We start from the raw sequence: 27,195 nt of genomic DNA on the forward strand, positions 1-27,195 counted from the left end.
CTTACCTAAGGCGTGCCCCTAAATTAATTAATGCCCACGACAGTGGGCATTAATTAATTAGCACCTTGTGAATAATATGCACCAATGTTCACAGAAAACCCGCAAACCCTTACAACACACTTGCAAAATTCATGATCTCACTTGTAAAATTTAATTTAATAATTTTAAAAATATTTAAAAATAGTAAATTTATAATTATAATCATTTTAGTTATATTTTAATGGAAAAAAACTGTAAGTGTAACTTGTAAATTTTAGAATTGCAAGTTTTAAGATCTGAGAAGAAAAATATGCAAGTTTTACGGTCTGAGAAGAGCATTACCCGCAACGAAGGGTGCATATTTTTAATATTGTTTCTTTGCATATTTTTAATCAGATATCAAACGAATAAAAGAAACAATCGTTGCCACCGTAATCAACCCAAGTTTGCGATCTCGATTCCGTATGAGAATCCTGAAGCCACCAGCATCTCCAACACTGTGTAAGCTTCTCTTCTCTTTTCTCTAGAGCTAGGGTTAGGGTTTGCCGCCATGGCTGGACGTTGCTCTTCTTTGGAGTCTCTTTGAAAAACGTTTGGGTGCCCTTATCTCTTTAGACGCCGTGGCTGTGGGTGAGCTCAAAAGGGTGATGTCGTACCAGCCATTCAGCATCGTCCTTCTCCAATGCCTTCTATGTATCGCCCAGTGCTTGTATACATGGACTGTCATGTGGTGCTTTTATGAAGCCCTGCCTGTCTCCATCCCTTTGGCTGTTAAGACTTAGCGACCCGATTGGTGTTTTTCTGGTTAACTATGTGTCGTCTTATGCCCCACGTACCAGCATTGGGAAACTGGAATAAGAAAGCCTGACTGTTATCCTTTCTCTCATTGGTTGGGTCAAGCTGAAAACTTTGTGGGCCATTGCCCTACGTATACTTCATTGCATGAAAAATTGCACCATTTTAGAGAGTTGAGTCCCCAACTAGAACGATCAATAGATGTTTGAAATCAGGAACAAGGGAGAAATGCGTGGAAGAAATCTTACTTAGCCTCTACTTTGAGGAAGTTTTAGAGGCTGAAGAGAGAAAGGGTATGATGTGACTGTTGGCAGGCAGAAGGGAGAAGAATTGACAGGCTGGTCAGGATTCTGGACAGGCTTTTGCTTCTGAATTGTATTGATTCTGGTCATGCTGATTTGCGAAGCTTCCAGAAATTTTGTGGAAAATAAAACTTCCTGATTGTACAGTGCACCCAATTACGAAGAAAAAAACATCTGAGAAGGAAGTCTTTATACATATGTTAATTCTATGGGAGGACTTTGATGGTTTCGATTTTGATTTTGTACATTTTGCAGGCTTCTGCTGATATTTGATAGTTTGAAGTGCTATAGAAAGGCTTGGAGCAGATGGGAAAATGGCCTTCGAAGAACGCAAGCTTGTGTGGAAGGGTGCAATCCCTTTGCAGTTGCAGCTTCACAATTCAGAAGTTACAACAGTGCCACCACCTCCTCCTTCTTTGGTATTTCTTCTTCTTAGTCTAGCTTCATTGATTTCATGTCCATATTTGATGTTGCATGTGCTTTGGGCTTTGGAGAGTTGAAGCATTCAATGATCAGAAAAAGCAGTATCAAAATACCTTATTTCTGGTGTCCAAGCCACGCCACCGCCGACTCATGACGGTTGGGAACGGCTGCCCTTACCTTGTCTTGCCGGGAATTTTTGCCTCCTGTTCCTTACCTCATCATCCCTTTCTAAAAATGCTTGAACTCAATTTCAAAATGAGAGTTTGGGAGGCCCCCCTCCCCTTTTAAAGAGAGATTTTGTATTTCACGGATACCTATACAAAGCTTATTTTTCCATGATGCAGATACTTGCTCCACGTAATGGATATTTACCACTCCTTGTTCCATTAGTCAAGCCACAGTTTCGAGGCGCGTTACCAATTGGACAAGACACAGGCTGGTTTGAATATGAAGGTCTCCCTTTGAAATGGTAAGTTCTCAGTAGTTGGTCATAAAAATGGAGAAGTGTATTTGTTAGGTTTTGAAGGGCAAGTGGGATTTTGAAGTAGTGATTGATTGGAAGACTGTTATACTTGCAAAGCATAAGTATCATTAACCCAAATATGTAGATGTGTGGCCTTTTACCAAGGATCGGTCTTGGAAGAATCCTGCCACTTATCAGCGCAGGTGATGCAGGCTCTGAAATGAGTTCTTTTGAGATGAATCCTTGATACCCTCGTCTTCCCTACATCTGGGCATAGATCTGGTCCAAAAGTCTTTTCCAGCCATTGATTGTAGACAATCCATCTCAATCCTGATGAGCATGGGCACTCCTTAAGCTATATGTTCTGACCCAAGTGTGGTTAGAACTCCATGGGAGAAAGAAAGAAAGAAAGAAAGATTTTATTAACGTCTTCCAAAAGACCGAACTCGGCCTATGAGACAATTCATTGATTGGAACAGCTCTAATCAGCACTACTAAAATGTCCACAAAGAAAGTCTATCTGTGAAGTGTTTTTCTCATGTGATGCATTTTGTGCAACCGCAGCATGTGAGCGCTTATGAGCTGTACTGGAAATGTGAACAGGCATATTCCTATTGGAGTGCTTTTTGACCTTCTGTGCTTTGAGCCAACAAGGCCTTGGAATCTTATGGTATGCTCTTGAAACATGTTTCTTAAATTCTTCTTTCTTCTTTGTTTTGTTGTTGAATATTTCAAATTTGACACTTTACAACTCAATTACATCTGGACTTTACATCAGTCGGCTTCACGATATCACTGTTGTCTTCTTCCCGTGTTGGAACCTCTTTTTGCCTGGAGCTGCTGTCTTCATTTTGCCGTGTTGGAACCTCTTTGCCTTGAACTCTTGGGACTGAGCTGCCGAACACCTTTGGGAACTCCTGGAACTGGGCTGCCGAGCACCTTGGGACTGCTATCTCAAATTGTCACCTTCCTTGGTCTGAGGGCCGCCGGAGCCCTGGCTAGAACACGAACACTTTGGGCACAAGGCCCACCAAGACACGGTGCTGCTCAGGTGCCAGCAGATCTCGAAACCACCTCCTCTTCGCAGGTGTTTGTGACCCCTAACCACTGGGCTATTTCCCCATTGGCATTCTTTGCTCGTTTTGTAACAGTTGACGATAGAAAAATATCATAGATGGAGATTGACTTATTTTTCTCATCTAGGGGATGGTTTGTTTCTGAGTTGCTGGTGATGATAGAGGCAAGGCTGATGGTGGCAACTATTGAGAATGCAGGTAGAGGGCAGCTGCAGGGAAGGTTTCGTGTCCCATGCATCTGTCCTCAGATGCATCAGATGCATGTGCTAGGACATTTGAGGACACTTGTATAGGGTAGTTGTTGCTATTAGGGTTAGTGTTAGGGAAAATACCGCAGTAAATTAGTATGGAGTAGTATTGTTCAGTTTTGGGGCAGTTCTGGACCAGTTTTGGGCCCATTCTACATGTCTTTTGCAGTTTTTTGAAGAAGCGAGGAGAAAGAAAGAAAGTAATATCAACATCAAGACCTCAAGGGTCTCTGAGACAGTGAGACCACATGTGTAGAGTGAGATATGCCATGATCAGCTAATGACGATACACGCCTCGGCTAGAACTTATCTGGTGGTGGAGGGAATGTCAGTTCTCTGCAATGGGAGTGTTAGACATCATCCCCTACTTGCTGGCTTCCTATTTGGTGTCCTATTTTAGCCTCTAGGGCTGACCATGTTAGTCAGAGGGGCTGGTCACCCCTCACTCATATTTTACCCATATTTATTCCCCATTTATTGTTTTGGGTATTTTTCCCAGTCGGGGAGGTCTTTTGCTCCAGTCGGCTGCCTACATGTAGTAGTATATATAGCCGGCATGCCTCCCTCACATATTCATTGCTTGCCTAGCTTGTTTAGCTGCAGTCCCTCACTTACGAGGTTCTCCCCTCTTGCTCGGGACATGTATTCCTTTTGGTGATGATATTGAGAGCAGGTTCTCACCTGTGTTTCCTCTCCATCTCTCTCTCTCTCTCTCTCTCTCTCTCTCTCTCTCTCCCTCTCTCTCTCCTGTGTTTCCACTTTCCCTTCTTCCGCTGCACATTCTATCATGGTATCTGAAACCGATCCCGTCAAGTGGGAAGACTCCGTTGGACACCCACACGCGTAATAGCACAATGGAGGAGCAGAAACGTAGCCTGAACTGTGGCAGCCGCCTATGAGGATGGTGGGCAGCCCTGCAGGTAAAACAGGTGCAGCCTGTGAACTGTAGAAGGTGGGCAGCCTGCAGGTAACATAAGCGCAGCCTGTGAACTATAGACGGTGGGCAGCCTGCAGGTAACACAGGCGCAACACGTGCAATTTGGCAGCCGCTGTAGTTGGTGGGCAGCCCTGCAGCCTGTGGAGTTTGCAGCCGCCTGGAAGAGAGAGTCACGCAGCCTGTCAGCACCCGCCTTGGAGCAGAAGCGCATATAGTTCAGCAGCCGCCTGGGAGCATGGGGAGGTGCTTGGTTGCAGCCTGTAGTGCAGGGGGAGCAGTCGCCTGAGAGAGAAACATGCGCAAAAGAGATGGTCGCCGGCAGTTGATCTCCACGAAGATGGTGGAAGCGAATTGCCGAGTTGGTACTACGCCGAAGGTGAAAGCCCTTTTTTTATAAAAATTAAGGTGGAGTTAACACTTTGATTTGGCTGGCCCCCCCACGCTTGCATGTGGGTGGCCTAGTTCCCAAAGGGATGTGGTAGGTGCCCATGCACCCACCCCCACACACACTTAAGTGGGGCTCCCCACCTTGGCCCCTAAGTGGGTGTCCACTTTTAAATGAATGTGAACATTTAACCTTATAAAACAAAAGGTTAGAATATGAAATATTAAAATAACATGTGCCATATACTTACCACCTGTTCACATGCACTAAAACTCGTCAGAAGATAGAGCAGACTTCACGACTCACTGGTGGCAGGCGTCCCCGCTCAGTAAGTAACACGTCAAGCAGGCAAACACAAAAATACAAGTCATGCGAAAACAGTTTCAAACATGCAAATCATGTGTGCATGTGCAAATAGTAACATGGACATATCTCCCGTTCATGAAACAAGTACAAAATATCTGTCGGCACAAAACTGGCACGACATAAAATATAAAAACCTGGTCTTCCTATGGAGTGACAGTCCCATAGGTAAGACACAGTCCCAGGCACGAGTCTCCCTATGGTGTGACAGTCCCATAGGCAAAACACGGCAAGAATACTGGCTCTTCCATGGCGTGACAATCCCATGGGTCGAACACAGTCCAGGTCATACACGGGTGGCACCAGTCTGGCTCCCGTCCATACGACACCATCCTGCTAACACACGGGTGGCACCAGTCTGGCTCCCGTCCATGTCAGCAAAATACTGGCCTCTTCACATGAGACACCGGCCTGGCCTCAAGTGAACGAGACGCAAAATCTGGAGATGGACCAAATGATCGGCCAATTGGTGACATCCCCCCGGGCTTCTAAAGAGTTGTCCTCAACTGAAAAGCCTCAAGATATGCCTGCAACAATTGTGGGTAATCAACAAAATAATCCTCATTTACCCACTTAGCATCAATAGGCAGATAATTCTTAAACTTCACAAGGTATCTCTTGGAAAGCTTTCCTGCAGGTAGCTTTCGCTCCTTGTGAAAAACAATCTGTTCTGGCTGGAGGATCTCCTCAAGCTCTTCAATCTCTGGCGGATCTTCTGTGACAGGCTCATCAGGATCTGGCCCCACATATTTCCGAAATAGACTCAGATGAAAAGCATTGTGAATCTTCCAATTGACTAGGTAAAGCAAGCCTGTAGGACACTTCATTGATCTTGTGAATCACCTTGAAGGGTCCATAATAGCGAGGAGAAAGCTTAGGATATGATCCTTCTCGTCTTGGCCTCTTTCGAAGCCGAGCCTTCTCAAATTTCAGCAAAACCCAATCACTTTCTTTGACTTCCATGTCCCTTCTGTGCTTGTCAGTAGCCATTTTATGCTTACCCTGAGATCTTGCAATGGCTGTCCGCACCTGACCAGAGGCAACATCCAAGTCACGAACATATTCATCAGCTGCAAAAATCTCATCCTTTGTACGAAGGATGGGTGGCAAGACCACTCTGCCATAAATAATCTCAAAGGGAGCTTTTCCCGTGGAGGCATGGATTGTATTGTTGTAGGCAAACTCAACAAGTGGAAGATACTTCTCCCATGCAGTCTTTTGATCTGCCACATAACATTTCAACAAATCCAACACGGCTGAATTTGCAGCTTCACTTTGGCCATCCGTTTGGGGATGATAAGCTGATGAAAACTCAAGCTTAGTACCCATATTATCAAATAAAGCCCTCCAAAAGAGGCTTGTAGTCCTGGGATCTCTATCCCCAACAATGGATTTAGGCATACCATGATGCTTGAAAATATTAGCAAGAAAAAGCTTTACCATATGATCAGCTTTAAACGGGCAAGAAATGAGCTTGCTTGCTAAACCTGTCCACAATGGTCCAAATAGCATCATTCCCATGCTGGGATCTAGGCAAATCCATAATAAAATCCATAGTAATACTTTCCCAAGGTTGCGAGGGAATAGGCAATGGCTGAAGCAAACCTGGAGGTTTTTGCCTGTCAAATTTCACCTTTTGGCAAGTAATACATGCACGCACATAAGCCTCAATGTCTTTACGCATGCTCGGCCAAAAGAAATACCTCTGAATCATACGTGTAGTAGGCATAATACCTCGATGACCAGCATAAGGTGGAGCGTGACATTCGTCCGTAACCTTTGGATGCAAATCCTTCACCACACATAGGCAATTATCCTTCATAAGATAACCCTCGTTGATAACATAAGTGGCATGTGAATGACTAGCCATCAAATCAGTCCATATATGGCAAAAATCAGCATCCAAATGATACAAATCTCTCATAGCAGATAAGTCTCCATGAGAGGCCACTGAGACTGCAGCTACATAAGGCCTCCTAGATAGTGCATCGGCCACCACATTTTTCTTTCCTGGAGTATGCACAATCTGAAAATGAAACATGGAAAGAAAATTTGCCATTCTCATCTGCTTCTCCGAAAGCTTTGTTTGAGATAAAAAGTATCTTAAGCTTTGATGATCTGTCTTGACTACAAATTCAGTCCCAAGAAGATAATGTTTCCATATCTTTAAGGCGTGAATTACAGCTAAGAGCTCTTTCTCATAGATATCCATATGAAGCTCGGCATCATGCAAATGACGGCTGTCGTATGCAACTGCATGCCCTTCTTGATTTAGGACAGCTCCTATGCAATCACCACAAGCATCACATTCAACCACGAATGACTTGTGCAAGTCAAGAACAATCAATACTGGACCAGATATAATAGCATGCTTGAGCTGCAAGAAAGCATCCTGTTCCTTTGAAGTCCATTTGAAAGTGATTTTCTTCTTTGTGAGATCATGTAGAGGAGTGGCAATCATGGCAAAATGCCTTATGAAACGCCTGTAATACGAACATAATCCCAAAAAACTACGTACTTGATGTACGTTTTGCAATTCGGGCCAATCACAAATGGTCTCTATCTTTGCAGAATCCATTGTAACTCCATGCTTGGAAACAATATGACCCAAATAATGAATCTCTGAAAGGAAAAACTCACTTTTCTTGGCATTAATGAAAAGTTTATGCTTCCGAAACTCTTCGAACACTGTGACCAAATGAGTTCTGTGTTCCTGCTCATTCTTGGAGAAAACCAAGATATCATCAAAGAATACTCCTGTAAATTTGCGATGGGGTCGGAATATCTTATCCATCATACGATTAAAAGTAGCAGGAGCATTGGTGAGACCAAAAGGCATTACCAAGAATTCATATAGGCCGAAGGCTGTCCTGAAAGCAGTTTTATGGGCATCTTGTGGCACCACTCGTATTTGGTGATAACTACTCTTCAAATCAAGCCTGCTAAAACAAGCTGAGCCATCAAGCTTATCCAAAATATCATCAATTCGCGGAGTTGGGAATCTGTTCTTGATGGTAAGCTTGTTTAAAGCTCTATAGTCCACACACATACGGAATGATCCGTCCTTCTTTTGAACAAGAAGCACAGGAGAGCAGTAAGGTGAGGAACTGGGTTGAACCAAACCTTTCTCTAAAAGCTCGTTTACCTGCTTCATGATTTCTTCTTGTTGTGCAGCACTCACTCGGTATGCGGGTTTGTTAGGAGGAGAATTACTTGGCACAAGATCTATACGATGATCTTCAGGCCTTTGAGGAGGTAAATCACCTGGCAATGAATCAGCAAAACAGTCGTTGAATGCATTAAGAAAATTCAGCCTATCATTAGACATAGCATCCACATTTTGATGATTTGGCACAAGGCTATCACGAACAAAAACCAAGTACGTTGAAAGACTCTTTTTCATTGCTTTATTAATTTGGATGTGCCAGCATCAATAAAATGCATGTGGCCTTTATGCATAAAAGAAATCATATTGGACTTGTAGTCTTTGCGGGGCTCAAGCCTATGGTGCCACGGCTTGCCCAACAATACATCACATCCATTCAGTGGAGCAACTAGGAAATGTTCATTATCAAGGTAGCCCTGGATATGGATGCGCACTCAACCTCAATACCCAATGTAGCTGCCGTTTGCATAGAGATGAAGTTGTCAGTTGCACGGTCATCAAACATGAATAAGGCGGGCTGATCCTTGATTTTCCCCCAAGCCTTGCAAACCATTCGCTCTTTTGCATCATGACTTGTATTGCCTTGCACATCAGGAACTGCATGTACATTAGCCTTGGTGTGCTTGTCCTCGTGCTTTGGTTTGCGATCTGGGCATTGTCGGAACATGTGGTCTTTGCTACCACAAGAAAATCATTTTCCATCCTTGGCATATTGCTCTCTTTGCTCCGGGGTTAAGCCGAATTTGTTCTTCCTTGGGCCCTGATCTTTAGATGTGTTATTTTGAGCTTTACCACCCTTGTAGGTGTCCCGGAAGTTCTTTTTAGGTGGCTTTTCACCCTTTTGCTGATTTGGGACAGCCTTGTCTTTCCCCTTTGAACCTCCTTGATCCTGTTTAATCTTGAGCACCAATTGCTCCGTAGCAAGAGCAGAAGCTATGAGCTGTTGCAAAGTATGTTTCGGGTGCAATTCAATGCTCGAACGATATGCTGGTTGCAGTCTAGAACGAAACTTCCTCTTTCTTTCATCCTCAGTGATTTGCATAAAGGGAGTTACTTCCAGCAACACTTTCCAGAACTTATTAACATATTGTTGCACGCTTTCATTATCTCTTTGCTCCAACCTGTCCCACTTTTGAGTGAGAGTTTGCTCCGCATTTGGTGGCAAAAACTGAGCATAGACTCTGTCTTTAAATTCCTTCCAAGTGGAGATGGGATCCTTGGTGATCTTTTCAGTGATCCACCAATGAGCAGCAGTGCCTTTCAAAAACATGCTAGCATGGCGTACCTTTGACTTTTCAGTAAAGTCCTCATCACTAAAAGCAATGTCGAACTGTGCCACAAATGCTAACACTTTAGAAGCATCATGTTCACCATGAAAGACATCAGATTTAACAGATTTGTCACCTGCTTTGAATTCCTTGAGCTTTCTGGCATGAGGCTCATGGTCTTCTCTTTTTCTTTTCCCCTTATCCAACGGGGCAGCCCTATCTGCATGGGCTCCATGGGCCGTCATAGAAGTTTCATGAGGCACGGTGGCGTGTGCTCCACGAACTTGAAACTCAGATGCATGTGACTTACCTGCATAAGGTAGTGTCTCTTCATGAGACAACTCAGAAGGCAAAATTTTTCTGGCAGCAGACCTGTCACCCTTACCAAGAGATGCATGTCTTGAATGCATGTGACTTTCATGCCCTTATAGCATCAGGCTCTTGTTCAAGCATAACTGTCTTTCCTGGAGACAGTTGACCCTTTGATTCACTATCATTAACCCTTTCAAGGGGCTTGTGTCTTCCTCGCAAGGCATCAGACCCACGAGAGGCACTAGATGGACCCCTCGAATTTGGCACTTCCAAAGGGTTGCCTTGGCTGTCCATTGTGTTTAAAGTGTGCTAAAAGCGGGATGTCCAGTACACAGGTTCGTTTCCCCACTAGAAAGAGGGAAACAACCGTGCTCTGATACCAATGAAACCGATCCCGTCAAGTGGGAAGACTCCGTTGGACATCCACACGCGTAATAGCACAACTTTAAAACCACAATTTAATATGGACAACTTAAAACAACTTGAAATTGAAATGAAATGAAATGGAAAGATGGACACCAGCACTGGGGCCGGAACGGGCCGATCCCCCCCTCAATATATGATATATTTATTGGGAGTATTTAACAAATACAATGCTCCATGGGTTCCAAGAACCAGATGATGTCCATGTACATATGAAAACAGTACCAAACAAAATAGGCTTGAAGTCGACGTTCGAAGTAGATACTCGAAGCAGAACGATCACTAGCGTGGTCCAGTCTCTACGGTCCTGTGCTTTCACTGGACTCCGCGGAGAGCGCCTCACTGGTGTTCCGAGACCACGCACAAACAGGCGCTCTCGTACTAACGCCGCCTGGCTCTCCCGATCTCAGCACCTTTGGACCGAGGTTCTCCAATTGAGCTTGGACTACCCGGCATCGAACGGGTGTTACCGAGGGGAATGAATCCCTTATCAGATTTAACACAAAAATACTTTACTTAAATCTGAAATTCACTTACTTGTGGATGGCAGATAGAGGACCAATACCCGTGGTACGATGTAGACACCCAGGAGATGTGAAGTCCTCTTGTAGTCGCCAGTGGAGAAGATGTGCAACCTCTTTCAAAGTAGGAAATAGAGAGGTAGCCTTAGGAGAGATAACACCTTGTTGAAGAAGCAGCCACCTTGTTAGGATGGCACAGTCGCCTCGTGGTGAACTTAGCACAGCCACCAAGACAAGTACCACCGCAAAGACCACAGCCACCTGCTGTGAAAGAAGGAGTACCCACTTGCAAGGGAGGAGAGGCCTGGCTGCAGCGTGGAGAGAAGTTGGCGTGGAGGAGCAGAAACGTAGCCTGAACTGTGGCAGCCGCCTATGAGGATGGTGGGCAGCCCTGCAGGTAAAACAGGCGCAGCCTGTGAACTGTAGAAGGTGGGCAGCCTGCAGGTAACATAAGCGCAGCCTGTGAACTGTAGACGGTGGGCAGCCTGCAGGTAACACAGGCGCAACACGTGCAATTTGGCAGCCGCCTGTAGTTGGTGGGCAGCCCTGCAGCCTGTGGAGTTTGCAGCCGCCTGGAAGAGAGAGTCACGCAGCCTGTCAGCACCCGCCTTGGAGCAGAAGCGCATATAGTTCAGCAGCCGCCTGGGAGCATGGGGAGGTGCTTGGTTGCAGCCTGTAGTGCAGGGGGAGCAGTCGCCTGAGAGAGAAACATGCGCAAAAGAGATGGTCGCCGGCAGTTGATCTCCACGAAGATGGTGGAAGCGAATTGCCGAGTTGGTACTACGCCGAAGGTGAAAGCCCTTTTTTTATAAAAATTAAGGTGGAGTTAACACTTTGATTTGGCTGGCCCTCCCACGCTTGCATGTGGGTGGCCTAGTTCCCAAAGGGATGTGGTAGGTGCCCATGCACCCACCCCCACACACACTTAAGTGGGGCTCCCCACCTTGGCCCCTAAGTGGGTGCCCACTTTTAAATGAATGTGAACATTTAACCTTATAAAACAAAAGGTTAGAATATGAAATATTAAAATAACATGTGCCATATACTTACCACCTGTTCACATGCACTAAAACTCGTCAGAAGACAGAGCAGACTTCACGACTCACTGGCAGGCGTCTCCGCTCACTAAGTAACACGTCAAGCAGGCAAACACAAAAATACAAGTCATGCGAAAACAATTTCAAACATGCAAATCATGTGTGCATGTGCAAATAGTAACATGGACATATCTCCCGTTCATGGAACAAGTACAAAATATCTGTCGGCACAAAACTGGCACGACGTAAAATATAAAAACCTGGTCTTCCTATGGAGTGAGAGTCCCATAGGTAAGACACAGTTCCAGGCACGAGTCTCCCTATGGTGTGACAGTCCCATAGGCAAAACACGGCACGGATACTGGCTCTTCCATGGCGTGACAATCCCATGGGTCGAACACAGTCCAGGTCATACACGGGTGGCACCAGTCTGGCTCCCGTCCATACGACACCATCCTGCTAACACATGGGTGGCACCAGTCTGGCTCCCGTCCATGTCAGCAAAATACTGGCCTCTTCACATGAGACACCGGCCTGGCCTCAAGTGAACAAGACGCAAAATCTGGAGATGGACCAAATGGTCGGCCAATTGGTGACAGTATCAGAGCACCGGTGATTTTCAGCGTTGGATGCTCCCTCCTCTAGCACTTCATACCTGCGTTTTTCCGCCCATGGAGAGATCTGCGTTTTTTGTGTTCATGTGTTGAAGCTTGCGTTTCTTCAAGGGCTGATTGATTCCCATCGAGTGGGCTGCAATTTTCTCTCTTCAGGGCATTAGTTTGCAGCTTCTTGGTAACTTCCTCTTTCTTTCATCCTCAGTGATTTGCATAAAGGGAGTTACTTCCAGCAACACTTTCCAGAACTTATTAACATATTGTTGCACGCTTTCATTATCTCTTTGCTCCAACCTGTCCCACTTTTGAGTGAGAGTTTGCTCCGCATTTGGTGGCAAAAACTGAGCATAGACTCTGTCTTTAAATTCCTTCCAAGTGGAGATGGGATCCTTGGTGATCTTTTCAGTGATCCACCAATGAGCAGCAGTGCCTTTCAAAAACATGCTAGCATGGCGTACCTTTGACTTTTCAGTAAAGTCCTCATCACTAAAAGCAATGTCGAACTGTGCCACAAATGCTAACACTTTAGAAGCATCATGTTCACCATGAAAGACATCAGATTTAACAGATTTGTCACCTGCTTTGAATTCCTTGAGCTTTCTGGCATGAGGCTCATGGTCTTCTCTTTTTCTTTTCCCCTTATCCAACGGGGCAGCCCTATCTGCATGGGCTCCATGGGCCGTCATAGAAGTTTCATGAGGCACGGTGGCGTGTGCTCCACGAACTTGAAACTCAGATGCATGTGACTTACCTGCATAAGGTAGTGTCTCTTCATGAGACAACTCAGAAGGCAAAATTTTTCTGGCAGCAGACCTGTCACCCTTACCAAGAGATGCATGTCTTGAATGCATGTGACTTTCATGCCCTTATAGCATCAGGCTCTTGTTCAAGCATAACTGTCTTTCCTGGAGACAGTTGACCCTTTGATTCACTATCATTAACCCTTTCAAGGGGCTTGTGTCTTCCTCGCAGGGCATCAGACCCACGAGAGGCACTAGATGGACCCCTCGAATTTGGCACTTCCAAAGGGTTGCCTTGGCTGTCCATTGTGTTTACAGTGTGCTAAAAGCGGGATGTCCAGTACACAGGTTCGTTTCCCCACTAGAAAGAGGGAAACAACCGTGCTCTGATACCAATGAAACCAATCCCGTCAAGTGGGAAGACTCCGTTGGACATCCACACGCGTAATAGCACAACTTTAAAACCACAATTTAATATGGACAACTTAAAACAACTTGAAATTGAAATGAAATGAAATGGAAAGATGGACACCAGCACTGGGGCCGGAACGGGCCGATCCCCCCCTCAATATATGATATATTTATTGGGAGTATTTAACAAATACAATGCTCCATGGGTTCCAAGAACCAGATGATGTCCATGTACATATGAAAACAGTACCAAACAAAATAGGCTTGAAGTCGACGTTCGAAGTAGATACTCGAAGCAGAACGATCACTAGCGTGGTCCAGTCTCTACGGTCCTGTGCTTTCACTGGACTCCGCGGAGAGCGCCTCACTGTGTTCCGAGACCACGCACAAACAGGCGCTCTCGTACTAACGCCGCCTGGCTCTCCCGATCTCAGCACCTTTGGACCGAGGTTCTCCAATTGAGCTTGGACTACCCGGCACCGAACGGGTGTTACCGAGGGGAATGAATCCCTTATCAGATTTAACACAAAAATACTTTACTTAAATCTGAAATTCACTTACTTGTGGATGGCAGATAGAGGACCAATACCCGTGGTACGATGTAGACACCCAGGAGATGTGAAGTCCTCTTGTAGTCGCCAGTGGAGAAGATGTGCAACCTCTTTCAAAGTAGGAAATAGAGAGGTAGCCTTAGGAGAGATAACACCTTGTTGAAGAAGCAGCCACCTTGTTAGGATGGCACAGTCGCCTCGTGGTGAACTTAGCACAGCCACCAAGACAAGTACCACCGCAAAGACCACAGCCACCTGCTGTGAAAGAAGGAGTACCCACTTGCAAGGGAGGAGAGGCCTGGCTGCAGCGTGGAGAGAAGTTGGCGTGGAGGAGCAGAAACGTAGCCTGAACTGTGGCAGCCGCCTATGAGGATGGTGGGCAGCCCTGCAGGTAAAACAGGCGCAGCCTGTGAACTGTAGAAGGTGGGCAGCCTGCAGGTAACATAAGCGCAGCCTGTGAACTGTAGACGGTGGGCAGCCTGCAGGTAACACAGGCGCAACACGTGCAATTTGGCAGCCGCCTGTAGTTGGTGGGCAGCCCTGCAGCCTGTGGAGTTTGCAGCCGCCTGGAAGAGAGAGTCACGCAGCCTGTCAGCACCCGCCTTGGAGCAGAAGCGCATATAGTTCAGCAGCCGCCTGGGAGCATGGGGAGGTGCTTGGTTGCAGCCTGTAGTGCAGGGGGAGCAGTCGCCTGAGAGAGAAACATGCGCAAAAGAGATGGTCGCCGGCAGTTGATCTCCACGAAGATGGTGGAAGCGAATTGCCGAGCTGGTACTACGCCGAAGGTGAAAGCCCTTTTTTTATAAAAATTAAGGTGGAGTTAACACTTTGATTTGGCTGGCCCTCCCACGCTTGCATGTGGGTGGCCTAGTTCCCAAAGGGATGTGGTAGGTGCCCATGCACCCACCCCCACACACACTTAAGTGGGGCTCCCCACCTTGGCCCCTAAGTGGGTGCCCACTTTTAAATGAATGTGAACATTTAACCTTATAAAACAAAAGGTTAGAATATGAAATATTAAAATAACATGTGCCATATACTTACCACCTGTTCACATGCACTAAAACTCGTCAGAAGACAGAGCAGACTTCACGACTCACTGGCAGGCGTCTCCGCTCACTAAGTAACACGTCAAGCAGGCAAACACAAAAATACAAGTCATGCGAAAACAATTTCAAACATGCAAATCATGTGTGCATGTGCAAATAGTAACATGGACATATCTCCCGTTCATGGAACAAGTACAAAATATCTGTCGGCACAAAACTGGCACGACGTAAAATATAAAAACCTGGTCTTCCTATGGAGTGAGAGTCCCATAGGTAAGACACAGTTCCAGGCACGAGTCTCCCTATGGTGTGACAGTCCCATAGGCAAAACACGGCACGGATACTGGCTCTTCCATGGCGTGACAATCCCATGGGTCGAACACAGTCCACGGGTGGCACCAGTCTGGCTCCCGTCCATACGACACCATCCTGCTAACACACGGGTGGCACCAGTCTGGCTCCCGTCCATGTCAGCAAAATACTGGCCTCTTCACATGAGACACCGGCCTGGCCTCAAGTGAACGAGACGCAAAATCTGGAGATGGACCAAATGGTCGGCCAATTGGTGACAGTATCAGAGCACCGGTGATTTTCAGCGTTGGATGCTCCCTCCTCTAGCACTTCATACCTGCGTTTTTCCGCCCATGGAGAGATCTGCGTTTTTTGTGTTCATGTGTTGAAGCTTGCGTTTCTTCAAGGGCTGATTGATCCCCATCGAATGGGCTGCAATTTTCTCTCTTCAGGGCATTAGTTTGCAGCTTCTTGGTAACTTGACAAGGGTGTTTTTTCTGGAGAGAATACCTGTCCTCATACCTGTCCTTCTTGGTGGCACCTTCCAGGGGTTAACAGGCATTTTTTTTCAGGACTGGACAGCAACATAGCTGTCGCAAACAGGCTGTGTTTTTAGGCCTGTTTGGGCTTGCTTTCCCAGCCCTGATCTTGGAGCTCTATGGGCTCCCTTTTGTCTATCCTTTCTGGTTATCTTCTGCCATCCCTCCCACCCCCTGATTGTTCTCTGCAGCAGTTCTTGATCTGAGGCTTCAGCGTTTCCATATTCAGCCTATTCTACAGCCCCTTTTACCTCTGCGTTTTCAATTTGCAGCCATGGTTGCTGTGTTTTTCCGAACCAATCTTGCTGGTAGCTCTACCTTCACTTGGGCTTCATCTGTTGGACCCGAAGGTACCGTCTCTTCAGCGTTTTTCCTCATAGGAGGTGTGGACCCTGATTGGCCTGAATTTTTAGGATTGTAGCCCTTGTTTGGCTGTTTGGATTGTGGCTTTGGAGACAGTTTGGTACTTGAGGAGGATTCTGAATTTTTGATTTCAGTCAGCGTTTTGCTGATTTTGGAGCATCTATACCTGTGTTTTGTTCCTGGCCTACACGGTTTCCCGATTTCTACATGTTCCTTGCCTTCTGTTGGCAATGGAGTGATATTTTTGCTGGATAGCAGTGTTTTGGTTGTGTTTTGCTTCCCATAGGAGTTATCTACACTTAGAGGGGGCCTTTCTCCAGCTACTTCACTTGAGGATCAGTTTCGGGAGCTGTGTTGTATCTGTGGAGACTTTCTTCTTTGACAGGAGTTTACAGTTATTTGGAGGAGAGCAGTGATCTTTTCAGAGATCCTGAGCAGAGTTTATTTTGTCCGAGCTTGTGTTCTTTACAGTATTTGCAAAACAAGGAGGGTGTTTTGCCCTTTGCGGTGTGATCTTTTCACATGGATCTTTTATCTGTTGTTGATTCTTGGGATTTGGTTCTACTTCTGGAACAATCTTCTGCTATCTGTGAAGCTTTTGCGGACTTTGTTACCATTGCAGTTTATATTCCTGCTTCCCTTCCTCATTGTGAGAAGTCTATCTCTGCATCTCTTTGATGCTTCTGAGGATGCCCCTCCCCCTGCCAGTTTTGCTGGCTTGTTGTTTTGGAGGATGGTTTTTTGGACCCAGTGGGATGCTTTGGATCTGTGGTTGCTAACCGTGCCTGGTGCATAGTGGTACTTCTAGAGTTTTTTGGTTTTGGATCAGAATCAGGTTGGACTTATATCAATCCGACGATATCTTTTTTCAGAGGGGGATGTGGAGTCCTTTCATCTTGCGATGCCTACCTTAGTGGTGTGTACTTATGTACAACATTGGGCAACTCATGTTATGGAGTTTGAGCAGATGGACCCCATCTTTTCTACAGAGTCTTTACATCTTGCGATACCAACCTTTTCAGAGGATGCTTTTGTACAGCATTTGGCTACTCTTGGTACAGAGTTGGAGCAGATTGACTCTATTTCTTTTGAGGGTTCCAGTGAGGAGTAGTTTGCTTCTCCCAGGATTGATTATATATAGGATTTGATCTTGGTTGGTTATGAGGTTTTTCATACCTTCTCCAGGCTGGATACATGACATTCGACTTCAGGGAGTGTTCTTACACTTGGGTTTGGAACCATTATTTGGAGCAGCACGTCGCAGCCTATATAGTTGTTGTTTTCTTCTAGAGGAGCGGTGTACTTGGCAGCTTGTTCTATTTCTTTTGTAGCTGAGTTGCTGAGGAGATTGCTTGTGGAGCTTTCTTGATACCTGTTTTTGCAGTCTTTCATCTTTGATCGAGGAAGGCGTGTTTGGCTTCTTGGAATTCGCTCAGCATCCGGTGCTGAGAGGGGGTGTTAGACATCATCCCCTACTTACTGGCTTCCTATTTGGTGTCCTATTTTAGCCTCTAGGGCTGACCATGTTAGTCAGAGGGGTTGGTCACTCCTCACTCATATTTTATCCATATTTATTCCCCATTTATTGTCCTGGGTATTTTTCCGAGTCGTGGAGGTCTTTTGCTCCAGTCGGCTGCCTACATGTAGTAGTATATATAGCCGGCATGCCTCCCTCACATATTATTGCTTGCCTAGGCATCTCATACTGTATCACGTGTGTGATTGGGCCAAATTCCTCCGGGCAAAGGTAGTGGAATCTCCATTGTATCTTATAGTAGGTGGGGCAACTAATCATATAGTGTGCCTAATCTTCTTGGCTCGGCCAATCTCTACCATGTGTCGGTGTGAGCATACCTTTCACTGGCCAATCGTGATATGCATAGCGTGTGATGACATGTGTATCTGTATGTATCTTGGGATCTCAAGGAATCCATCCTCTGAGAGTCTCAAGAAGTGATCTCTGTAGAACTTACCTTTCTTACCAATCTCTGACGTGGACATCCATGTTTGATGTATGTGTAGTTCCAGTAGATCAAAGTGGTTAATCTGGTTGATCTCCTACCAAGAGAGGTCGAGGTAGGGGGGATCTAGGCTGAAGTGAAATGGGGGGGGGATGGTATTTGTATGCCGTGTGCATGAAACCACCGAACTACCTCTGGATACCATGCATGTGTAAGTAATGGTGGTGGCCATGTCAAGGAGGGGGGCAATCCAGCCTGTCTGACCTGCTCCCCCTCCCTCTCTTGATGTAATTGCATAGAGGACTCCAGTTCTATGCATGGGAGGTGATCTATGTCAAGAGTGTATATTTCCTGAATGTAAGTGAGCCAGTAGAAGAAACCCACGACTAGTGAAAAATACCTACGACTAGAGAAAAGTTGTTGGCATTATCATCTCCAGATTGGGCTTACATGTGCATATTTCATGCTGTATCTGGCCAGATTTATGAGGCCATGCATTCATCTTATTTTAGATATTTTTCTGCTATTTTTGTCTATTTTTTAAGACATTATTCTAGTATTTTTTGCATAGTCGGCCAGCCCACTGTTTTTATACTAGCCGACCAGCTCTTGTCCAACTATGGGGACACTTGTCAGCCTGTATGTGTACCCACCAAGCCCCTTAGGTGGCACTGGAGAAAGGCGCCTCCTTCAAGAGGCCACGAGGGCTGCCCGTAGGTGCATACAACCAATAGCAATAGCTGAATAATGATGTGCTAATGATGCAAACCCAAGCCACTTATACTACTTTAGCAGATAACAAGTTTTCTACTTCAGTTCTTTTGCACATGTGTTTCTTTGCAAGATCTATTTGCTGTTTTTCTGATTTACAGCCATTCTTTCATGGTATCTGAGCCCAGTGTTACAAAGGGACCAGCGTTATCTACATCTATTGCTGTAGGCAAAGATCCACCGCATCTACATCTACAAAGGACCTGCGTTTTCTACTGTGGACCTGTCTTCTGTTGTGGACTGAGTTTTCCATTGAGGAGCTGCGTTTTTCCACTGAGGAGCTGCGTTTTCTGTTGAGGACCTGCGTTTTCCACAGAGGTGCTGCGTTTTTAGCATGAGATATGCGTTTTGAGATCTCAGCTCCGTATTTTGGTGCTACAACAGGGTTTTAACCCAGGGGAGTCATTTCTTACCTCTCCTTTTGGTTTCCCACCCTCCCATCCCTTCTTCTCCTTTCTTTTCTCTTGGCTGCACTCAGTTTTAGAGGAGGAGTTTGCTGATTTTCTGATCAGCTTTGTTGAAGAGGAGGATTTTGCTGTGTTATCAGAGATATGGCTTCTGGTCATAGTCATTCTTCTCACTCGGGCTTGGCATCGTCTGAATCCAGCGTAATGCCTGATGGTCAGTGCGAACCTCGAAGTCACGGCCATACAGGAAATGTTTCCAATGTTTCAAGGCCTGTATAACTGCTAGGAGTTCACGATCGTAGACTGAGTAGTTCTTTTCGGCGGGCAGTAACTTACGAGACATGTAAGCTACCGGATGACCATTCTGTTGTAATACACCGCCAATTGCGATGTTACTCGCATCGGTGATCACGTGAAATGGTTCGTCCCATGAGGCAAGGGCTAAACAAGGCGCTTCTGACAAAGCCACCTTGAGGTTCTGGAATGCCTCCAACGCTCGTGGAGTCATTCGAATCTTTTGCCTTCTGGTTTTCACTCCCTTTAGCAGATCGGTGAGGTCTGCCGAGAGATCAGAAAACTTGTCAATGTGGGTGGAATATGCCTGGCATATACCCACAAATGATCTAATGTCATAAGCAGTCTGAGGTACTTCCCAGTTAACAATCTCGGCCACTTTAGCCGGATCAAGTCGAATGCCTTCGGCACTAATTATATATCCCAAGTAATGTACCTGGAACAGATAAAATTCTGACTTCTTTTCATTGACATAGAGCTCGTTGCTTTCCAGCAACTTAAGGACTTTCTCCACATCGATGTCATGCTGCTCAACTGTAGCTGAAAATATGAGTATGTCGTCCAGAAATATGAACACACACACTCCAATCAACTCCCGGAAAATACGCATCATCATGCGGTTAAATGTAGCTGGGGCGTTCGTCAATCCAAATGGCATAACCACAAATTCATAGTGGGCCCGTTCTGTACGGAAGGCTGTCTTGGGGATGTCTCCCTCTACAATCCGTACCTGGTGGTACCCACTCTTTAAATCTAATTTAGAGAACACCTTAGCTCCATTCAGCCTCTCGAGAATATAGTCAATTCGAGGCATCGGGAATCTGCTCTTGATAGTCAGCTTGTTGAGTGCACGATAATCGACACACAACCGAGAAGACCCATCTTTCTTCTTGACAAATAAGATCGGTGCTGCAAATGGCGACACGCTGGGGCGGATGAAGCCAGCTTGCAACAATTCTTGGAGTTGGCGGTCCAACTCCGATTCCATTGCCTTAGACAGGCGATACGGAAACTTGCTCGGGGGTTCCGAGCCTGGGAGGAGGTCAATCTTGTGATCCTCCCGGTCTGGACGGGGGAAGCTGGGGAGGTAGACTGTCCCGAAGAAAAATCTTCTGGAACTTTTCATGGAGAACCGAGTACTTCTCAGAAGCACTGGCCACCGTCTGGGCTGTCTGGATGTAAATCATCGCACACTGTGCGCCTTTCCTAACTGCTCGCTTAGCCTGCAAGTGGCTTATGAGCGGAAAGTTTGGAATACCTGGCTCACACTTAATGGTCACCGGGGTGTTTGACACATTCCGATCGATTTGGAACGTGTGCTTGTCCCACTTGACATCAGGAAGAAACTTGTGAAACCACTGGATACCCAAAATTATGTCTGCTCCTACAAGAGGGGCAACCATAAAATCACGCACAAACTCTATGCCCTGAATTACTAACTTAGCACCTAGAGCTTCATACTTGACGCTCGTTGTGATACCGGTGCTAAAACCCTCAACCTGTTTGTCCACCGGAGTCAGCTCGAAACGGGCACGCCTAGCGGCCTGTTCCGTGACCACATCCTCCGTGCTGCCGCTGTCAAACAAGACAACGACTCTCTGGCCACCTATGTAGCCAAAGGACTTGAGCAATTCGTTGCGCTCATACTCCTGGTCATGGGCGCCCTTCTGCTTATCTTCGAGCTCCCGGCTAATAATTGCTCCAACTGAAGCACCGGGGGTTGAAGAACTAGGGGTAGCCGCTGGGGTCTGTGTGGGAGCTGTGCTCACCACGGAAGCTGTGGAGGCGGCGGCGGCCTTTGGAGGTTTCTTCGGACAATCCCGAGAAGTATGTCCTTTTGTGTGACAAAAGAAACATCTACCCTCCTTCCTGTACTGAGCAAGCTCCTCAGCACTCAACTTGCCACCTGTCTTGCGTGTCTCCGCTTTTTGGTCTGGAGTAAGCTTAGACGCATTGTTCGAGTTCTTGGAGCCAGCGGGCTCTGTCCTGGGGAAGACCCCGTCTGGTTCTGGCTTTTGCCCCCCGAGGCGTTAGCCTTGGGAGAAGCCGGTTGGGAAGTCTTGGGCTTGCCACCATTGTGTTTCATTTCTGCACTTTGCGCAAGCGAGAGTGCGTCCTCAAAGGTGGCTGGCCTAAACATACGCACCTCCCATTGGATTTGCGTGTCCAGGCCATACAAAAACTGCCCTTTCTTGTCCGTATCAGATAAGCCTAATTGCAGACACAAGGTCGAAATTCTATTGGCAAACTGAAGGACTGGTTGCGCGTTCTGACGCGCTCCCCTGAACTCGTCTTCGAGTCGCTCAAGGTAGTGGGGCGGTAGAAACCGCTGCTTAAGGTCACGGACGAACTCGTCCCACACATAAGCTGCCATACCTGATCTGGTGTGGGCATGAGCCCACTGAGTCCACCAAGGGATGGCCTCACCTTCCAAGTACCAACTAGCTAAGATCACTTTGTCAGTATCTGTTTTCCTAACTGCGGCAAAGTAAGCTTCAAATTGATGTAACCATGAATAAAGAGTAGTGGGATCGAGTTTACCATTATACTTACTGAAATTCATTTTCTCGGAAAAATGACTCGAGGGCGCCGCCGGTGTCAATCTGGCGTCCAAAGCTCTGAGGTAACGCTCGTGTTCCACTCGTCGCATGGCGTCGTCTTCTCGTTGTCGAATCTCCAATGCACGCATCTGCATCTCAAGCAAGGAGCTTGGTTGCGGCTGTGACCCCGCGAGAGGGTCCCTGTGAGACGAGGATCTGGTATCTGGGGTACGGAAGGAGAGGGAGGAGGAGACGGAAAACGCGACGCTGGAGAGCGAGAACGCTCCTCCAGAGCCAAAATCCGCGCCTTCTGCTCATCCAACTTGGTTGTCTGGTCTGCGATTGCTCGCATCATCTGCTGGAACATGTCTTGTACACTCAAGCCGGGTGCCCTAGCTGGGCTGCCTGGTGCACTCTGGTCCCATGGTTCTGGTTCTCTCTCGTCGCCAAAGCTCGCCATAGCGGGAAAATGCAATTCCTTTCCGGAACGCAATCTGACCATCCACTATCTGTGTGGGAGACTTCCGGAGGCTTCCGGAGGCTAAAAACCAACCGTCCTTCGAGGGACAGGAGTCACTCCGAAAGGGTAGTCCACCGGTGTCTAAAAACCAACCACACGAGCGAAAAAATTTTCTGGTTTTCTTTGCTGAATCTTTGTCCTTGAAGTAGGCTCTGATACCACTGTAATATGCGGAAGCTTCGGAGAAGGATCTGTACTTCAAAACTCAGAAATCAGCACTCTTTTCGCGACGGAATTAACGCACAAACTGAAAGACGATGTGCAGAAAAATAGAGAGAGAAGGGGGAGATGGGGAGGACATAGTATTGGGTCCCAATTACCCTCTGTAGGGCCCCCACCACGGATGGTGTATTTGCTTTATTAGAATGATGTAAATCTGAAAACAAATACAAAGTACTTGACCTTTTCTTGGCTGGAAAACCTGCCCTTGACCTTCAGTCCTTCACCCCTTTGCTTTAGCAATGTTCTTGGCTGTCCTGGCCCTTGTTTGCTTGGAGCACTTGGTGAATTATGAGATAAATGAAATGATCTATGTCTTGGGTATTTATACCCTCTACTATATGCAGTCGGCCAGCTACTAAAGAGCCTCACGACTAGGTCTTTAGAAAAAGTGTAAATAAATGGTTTCACACCATTCAATGGGCTGGGCATCTTGCGCATGAACCAAGAAGAGTACCCCTGACTGCTGGACAGCCCTGCGCAAGGGTACTGTACTGCTGGGCAGCCCGTGTGGGCTGTCCCACACTTGGCTGACAGCCATTCTAGACCTTGTTGCCCAGTCGGCTGGCTGTCCCAAGGCCCTAAGGCTGGCCGACAGCCCCTTCCAGCCTGTCACATGGCTGGTGGGCACAGCCGGGGCCCTCCTGGCCCCTTGGGGGCGGGTCTACACCTCCCCCATGCCCACATCAATGGTCTTGGGGTAGCCCTTTGGGCTGGCCCCATCTCTACATGCAAAACTACATGCCTACAGAGGCCTGGCATCCAGTTGCAAACCAGATACACAGAACATCTGACATCATTCCAGAGGGAGACTCACACCGCGGACTGGCACTGCTTCATGTGCAGGACAGTGCACACCTGACCTTGGACTCATGTGCAGGATAATGCACACCTGACCTCGGACGACTGAGATGGATCCCTGGCTGACTCGTCCCGGACTGGGCTCACATGGGACCAGTTCACCATTCCAGGTCCTGCACCTTCTGTACAGAAATGTCTACGTGGCATCCAAGTGCGGGATGCACGTGACATCAAGGACCTCGGGAAGTTGGACTGGATTGCTCCCATCATAGAGCAAGCCACCGAGATTGTATCCTTCATTTACAGGCACACTTTCTTGCTCGCTAAGTTCAGGAAGAAGTCATCAAGAGATTTGCGCAAGTATTCAGACACTCGCTTCGGATACAACTTCCTCATGTTGGGGTCCCTTAACAAGTGTTCTAGTGCCCTAAAGCAGTTGATGGTGAGTGATGAGTATGAGAGGCATGCATTGTTTGGAACTGTTGTAGGGAAGGCATGTGCGTCAAATATTGGGAACCCTCTATGGTGGGAGTAGGTGAGACGCATCATAGCTTTGGGGAAGCCGATCATCCACTTGTTGAGGATGACAGATTCATTTCAGCCATGCATTGGAAAAATTTACTTACGAGGGGATGGACAAGATGGTGGAAAAGTTGGAGCACATTGAGCAAGATGAACAGAAATACCAGGTTTTAAGGAAGCTATGCCAAGATAGATGGAATATGTACCATTCACCTATGCATGCAGTAGGTTTTATGGTTGATCCCTAGTTTCAAACAGGCAATCAATACACAGATTTGGAGGTGGCAGATGGATGGGACATGATTTTGGAGAGACTTGAGCCTGACATTGCAAAGCAGAGAACTATCAAGGATCAACTGGTAGATTACAGGGCTTGCAAGAGGAGGTTTGGAAGAGCCAATGCTTTGGCAGATCGCTTCACCACTGATCCATGTGTTTGGTGGGAGGACTATGGGGCAGACACTCCAGAGTTGCAACAATTGGCTATCAAGATTCTGAGCCAGCAGGCTGTCAGTTCGTCTTGTTTGGAGCAACTATGGAGCTCATTTAGCCATATCGCTTCAAAGAAGCGAAACTGGCTTGGCACTCAAAAGACCAATGATCTAATTTTTGTGAGTGCCAATTTGCGTCTTCTTGAGGGAAATGAGAACCCCCAATCTTGGAAGCATTGGTCAGAGGAGGTGAAAAGGGTTCAGAGGCAGAGGAGCATGCCAGTTTACCAGGCGAAGCAGAGGATTGCGGCTCCAAGGACTTTCTAGATTATGATGATTTGGGCTCAGACGATGTGCATCTCTCGCAAGTTTGAGTCTACTCATGAGTTCCAAACTTGGTTGATGTATTTGTATTGTACTTTCTATTCTAAATCCAACAAGAAATTGACTTCATCTTGAGGTGTCCTTTATGCAAATTTGAGAAAGTCGCGCTGTTGAGTTTGTAATTACTCGTTTTTGGTTCTTTAGTTTAATTTATGAAGTATATGTGCCGTTTCCGTTTCCGTTTCCGAGGGGGGTGCCGTTTCTGTTTCCGTTTCCCGTTTCTGGTGACTATGCTTGTGCCCCCTTCCAGGGTCATCTTGCACAACCAGTCCATGACCAGCTTCAGGCTGCTACTTGACCTACATTTGCTGTTTGACCTGCCCAACCAGCATTCCGACCTGGTTAGTGATCTGTTTGCCGTGCCCAGTGTGTCCAAAATTGCCCTCCTTAGCCCGGAAGGCTGTCCAAGCTGCTTGGCATCTGTGTTTGGGCTGTCCAACTGCCTATAAATGCCATAAATTGTCCACGCTTGTGTTTGGCATTTGGCTTTTGGCCTTAAAATCCGCTTGAATTCTTGAGTTACATAATTGTGGGGGACAACGTACTGATTGACCTGATTGGGTCTATCCTGGTGGCAACTGGCAATTGGTTCATGAGTTAGGGCTCACAAAATGCTAAGTGTTTATCCCTAATCAAATGGTAACTGTGCACGTATGTATAGATACGCCCATGTTGCACCCTAGTGCAAGGGGGTCCATGCAACAGGAATTGTTTGGAGTTGTCTTGCTTTGGTGTACGTGTTTCAAATTTCAAAACCATTTTTTTTGCCCCACAAAGAGTGTGTGCTGGGTGTCGGTGTGGGTTGCTGCATGCGTGTATCGGGGTTTTGTGTGCATGCACACCTTTAAGAGTAGGTACAACAAAGGCTATTACAACAGGTGCCATTTTCTAAGTCACTTTTCCCCCCCCCCCCCCCCAGTTACTCTGCACATCTTCATGAACTTATGTATTTAGTTTGAATTTAACAGGTGCACTTTAGAGGTTTTCCTTCCGAACTCCTTCCGTATGAAGGAGACGATGCGATGAAATGGAGTTTCATTAATTCCCTCAAGGAGGTTGGTTCTTCAGCTAAGCTATCATCATGAGCTATATGTACACATTACAAGAATTATGTAAATACAAAATTGTTTATGAAGTCATGATGATTAAAGGTGTATTGCTGGGAGGTTGACAGCTGAATTTTGTGCTTTTCATCTTTTCTAAGAATTAGTAGAAAAAAATACATTGGAAAATTTTGATAAAATCACACTTCTACTGAGATGTGAATCCAGATAGGGAACGTGTGAGGGAACGTAATTCTTTATCATGATGCCACAACCAGAATGACCTTAGGGCTCTTGGTGTCAAGTGACTTGCAGGAACAAAAGTGTGCAAGTACAAAAGGTAGAGAAGCACGTGAACAGGAGAGATTGAACTTCACGATATGCTCAATTGAAAAGAAGCAACTTAGTTACATCAAAAGTTAGGGCTTATCCTAACTAGCCGAAGATTAAATCACGCGATGAGATGTGACAGCTAATGCAATGGTCATGATAAAAACTGTAACTATTGTCCCTAAGTGAATTCTTTTGCTCGGAGAATGTCATCAAACTTATGACCTAGAACCTAAAACACATTTCCAGTAACATCCCCCCTGTAATGGAAATGTGGATGCTGTTGAGAATCTAAGTGATCAAGCTTGGGTGGCTTTAACCCTAGAAGAAAATTCTAGTTGTGTAGCATAAATGTGATGGTGATGGTTCTCCTTGATTCAAGCAACACTTTTAGTAGGTTCTGATGCATGGTGGAAGACGGTGCCTTTGATCTAGGAAGATCGCCGATTTGTAAAGCTCTATAAGAGCATGAATTATCAAGTTCTCTGTGTGGCACGTTTAATAGGAAAAAAACCAACAAAATTGTACGTGGCCAATCTTGTGTTATCTCCGTATTTGCAGGCATCATATGTCATGTATGGAAGCACGAAGCATGTGATGAACCTATCCCAGTCTGACCAAGCAGACCTTTGGCGTTCTGTTGTTCAAGGTTTGATAGAGGAACTTATATGTAGTGAAATTCAGGAATTGCCACCTTGCATTTGCTAATATGTTTT

General features: G+C 46.3%; 1 protein-coding gene across 1 annotated transcript in view; it reads left to right on the plus strand.

Annotated features, from left to right (window-relative positions):
• The first annotated feature begins 290 nt into the window (after positions 1-290).
• APG5 (autophagy protein Apg5 family) overlaps positions 291-27,195 on the plus strand; it is a 28,092-nt gene continuing 1,187 nt past the window's right edge. Inside the window, exons 1-6 of the mRNA XM_086820767.1 lie at positions 291-480; positions 1,332-1,495; positions 1,844-1,968; positions 2,566-2,632; positions 26,075-26,161; positions 27,041-27,128. Coding sequence (XP_086676893.1) covers positions 1,391-1,495; positions 1,844-1,968; positions 2,566-2,632; positions 26,075-26,161; positions 27,041-27,128 — 472 coding nt within the window. The 5' untranslated portion in view covers positions 291-480; positions 1,332-1,390. The remainder of the gene's footprint in view (positions 481-1,331; positions 1,496-1,843; positions 1,969-2,565; positions 2,633-26,074; positions 26,162-27,040; positions 27,129-27,195) is intronic.

Source organism: Cibotium barometz, chromosome 2, assembly GCF_041138505.1.
Source record: "Cibotium barometz isolate CiBa-2024 chromosome 2, ASM4113850v1, whole genome shotgun sequence".
Lineage (NCBI taxonomy): Eukaryota > Viridiplantae > Streptophyta > Polypodiopsida > Cyatheales > Cibotiaceae > Cibotium > Cibotium barometz.